The 2,166-nt window shown below is 37.2% G+C and overlaps 1 protein-coding gene across 21 annotated transcripts in view; it reads right to left on the bottom strand.

Annotated features, from left to right (window-relative positions):
- LOC137627783 (titin-like) overlaps positions 1-474 on the bottom strand; it is a 218,029-nt gene extending 217,555 nt beyond the window's left edge. For 18 of the 21 annotated variants that reach the window (XM_068359103.1, XM_068359107.1, XM_068359108.1 and 15 more), the window contains exon 1: positions 1-474. This exon is cut by the window's left edge and continues 94 nt beyond it. In XM_068359103.1, coding sequence (XP_068215204.1) covers positions 1-33 — 33 coding nt within the window. In that variant the 5' untranslated portion in view covers positions 34-474. The other 3 variants (XM_068359124.1, XM_068359126.1, XM_068359125.1) reach the window with 1 other exon arrangement.
- Positions 475-2,166: the final 1,692 nt, after the last annotated feature.

Here is a 2,166-nt window from a genome sequence, read left to right as displayed (position 1 = left end):
CTGCCTCACCACCTGATGCTGCTGCTGAGACATTGTGCTTGCTGTCTTTCGTTTGTGGTCGAGATAGGGATGAACAGAGTCACAGGTATTACTACGAACTTTCTAAAACGCACTTATAGGCCGAAAAGCACCGAAAGCGACTGACTGAGGGATCCACTACAGGAGGAAAAGAGTTCTCCTTTTCCTTCCTTGATTAAAACCAGAGAAAGGTTCAACTGTGTTGGGGGGTTTGGGAGAAAACTTTCTAACAAGCACTGCAGAAGCCAAGTTTTGCTGCTGGATATCTTTGATTTAAGATGTTCTGGGGTCGAGAATTGTCAACTAAATGCCACTGACTATAGGACTGCTCGCATAATAAATAGAAGCGGGAGATGAATTTTATAATATGCTAGCACCCCTTGAGTCAGGCAGCCCCATTTAGCACACCCTCGCCTCCGAACTCTTCGGGGCGAAATGATGACGGCAGATTCAGAAGGGCCCCCCTGCTTGGCACTCGGGGTGCCTCGGCGCCACTCGGGTCCTGGTGCCACTTTTAGAAAAGGGCTGTGACGTCACAGGGGAACAACCAGAAGACAGCCCACCAACATGAGAGTACCAGAACTCAGAGAAGAAAAGGAATTGAACAGAAAAAGCAATAAAAGATGTACCGAAATCGGGATTAGAAAAATAAAAATAAAATGTAAAAGAATCAGTAATTCTACAAAATCAAGAGGCGAAATAAACTATAATCGAGGAAAACGGACACTCAAAATGGAATCCAAGGAACGTGAAACAAGGAGAGGAGGACTCGAGTGGAAACAGAGAGGAAAAAAGAAGAAAGCCAACGCACACCGGCAACTCATTCATCTTACAAAACGGTGCAAGGGAAAAAGGCGGTGGACGCTACACGTGTTAGTGGAAATTATTTCAGACGAAAAATACTTTAAAATAACCATGAGTGGAAAATGATTCAAGGGCCGATGACTGACAATTATGAAATGGCCCATGGGCGGATAAATTTGCAAGGGCATGTGCTTGATCTGGTCATGACATCATACACGAAAAAGACAGTTCTCTCGTAAGACGAATGCGTTGGGGGTACAGGTGAATCACAATTACTCGAAATGTCATGGGAATTACGACTAATAGGATGAGCGCGATAACAAGACACTTTTCAGTATCTAGAATTAGAGATTCGGTAAAAAATAAAATGTTAGGGAGATCTTTCTATCATATAGATAACACATTTTTATCTGGCATTTACGGTGCACATAGGAGCTGTATGAGCAATTAAAAACGGCATATTAATGCATACCTCGCATAACGTATTCTACTACGGAGGGTAACGTTAGACCAATTGAAAATGATTAATGGAATATATATATATATATATATATATATATATATATATATATATATATATATATATATATATATACATATATATATGTATATATATAAATATATATATATATATATATATACATATATATATATATATATATATATATATATATATATATATATATATATATATATATATACCTTAAGACTTTTTTAATCTCGTGTATGATAAATAAGCGAAGCTCGTCATAAAAGGAACTATAGTATTTAGCTGGCTCATTACAATACTTATAGAATATCCTCTCCAGTGATCATAAATAAATAAGTACAAAGTATAGAATAATACGATACCCAGAGATTCGTTTACCAGGAATGCATTAATGACCTATTTTCCATTAAAATGGCAAAGTTCACTAAAAAATTGAATAACGAAGGATACTATCAATAATTATTGTCTATCTCTAGAGGACATAATATATGAATAAAAGTACAAAACATTATTCTAGTTCTGGTTACTGATGAGTGAACCAGGAAGTTTGATTTCAACATCTCAAAAAGCGCCAGAATTATGGTATCAAAAAGTTCTCATATATATCAACCTAAATCAAGTAAGTATGTATGTATGCATATCACAACAACAAAAAACAAATGCAAATATTTCTAGTCCACTGCAGGACAAAGGCCTCAGACATATCAATTCATGTCTGAGATTTGGCCAGTTTTCATCACCACGCTGGCCACAGCAGATTAGTGATAGTGGGAGATTTTCGTCTGATCACTCACAGCAAACCAACCTAGTATAGGTATGGGTGGTCCTGACTAGTACAGCTTTGCTGATCATGA

The sequence above is a fragment of the Palaemon carinicauda genome, chromosome 35 (genome assembly GCF_036898095.1).
Source record: "Palaemon carinicauda isolate YSFRI2023 chromosome 35, ASM3689809v2, whole genome shotgun sequence".
NCBI classification, from domain to species: Eukaryota; Metazoa; Arthropoda; class Malacostraca; order Decapoda; family Palaemonidae; genus Palaemon; species Palaemon carinicauda.
The sequence above is the reverse complement of the archived record's forward strand: the minus strand, read 5'-3'. Positions and strand labels throughout refer to the sequence as shown.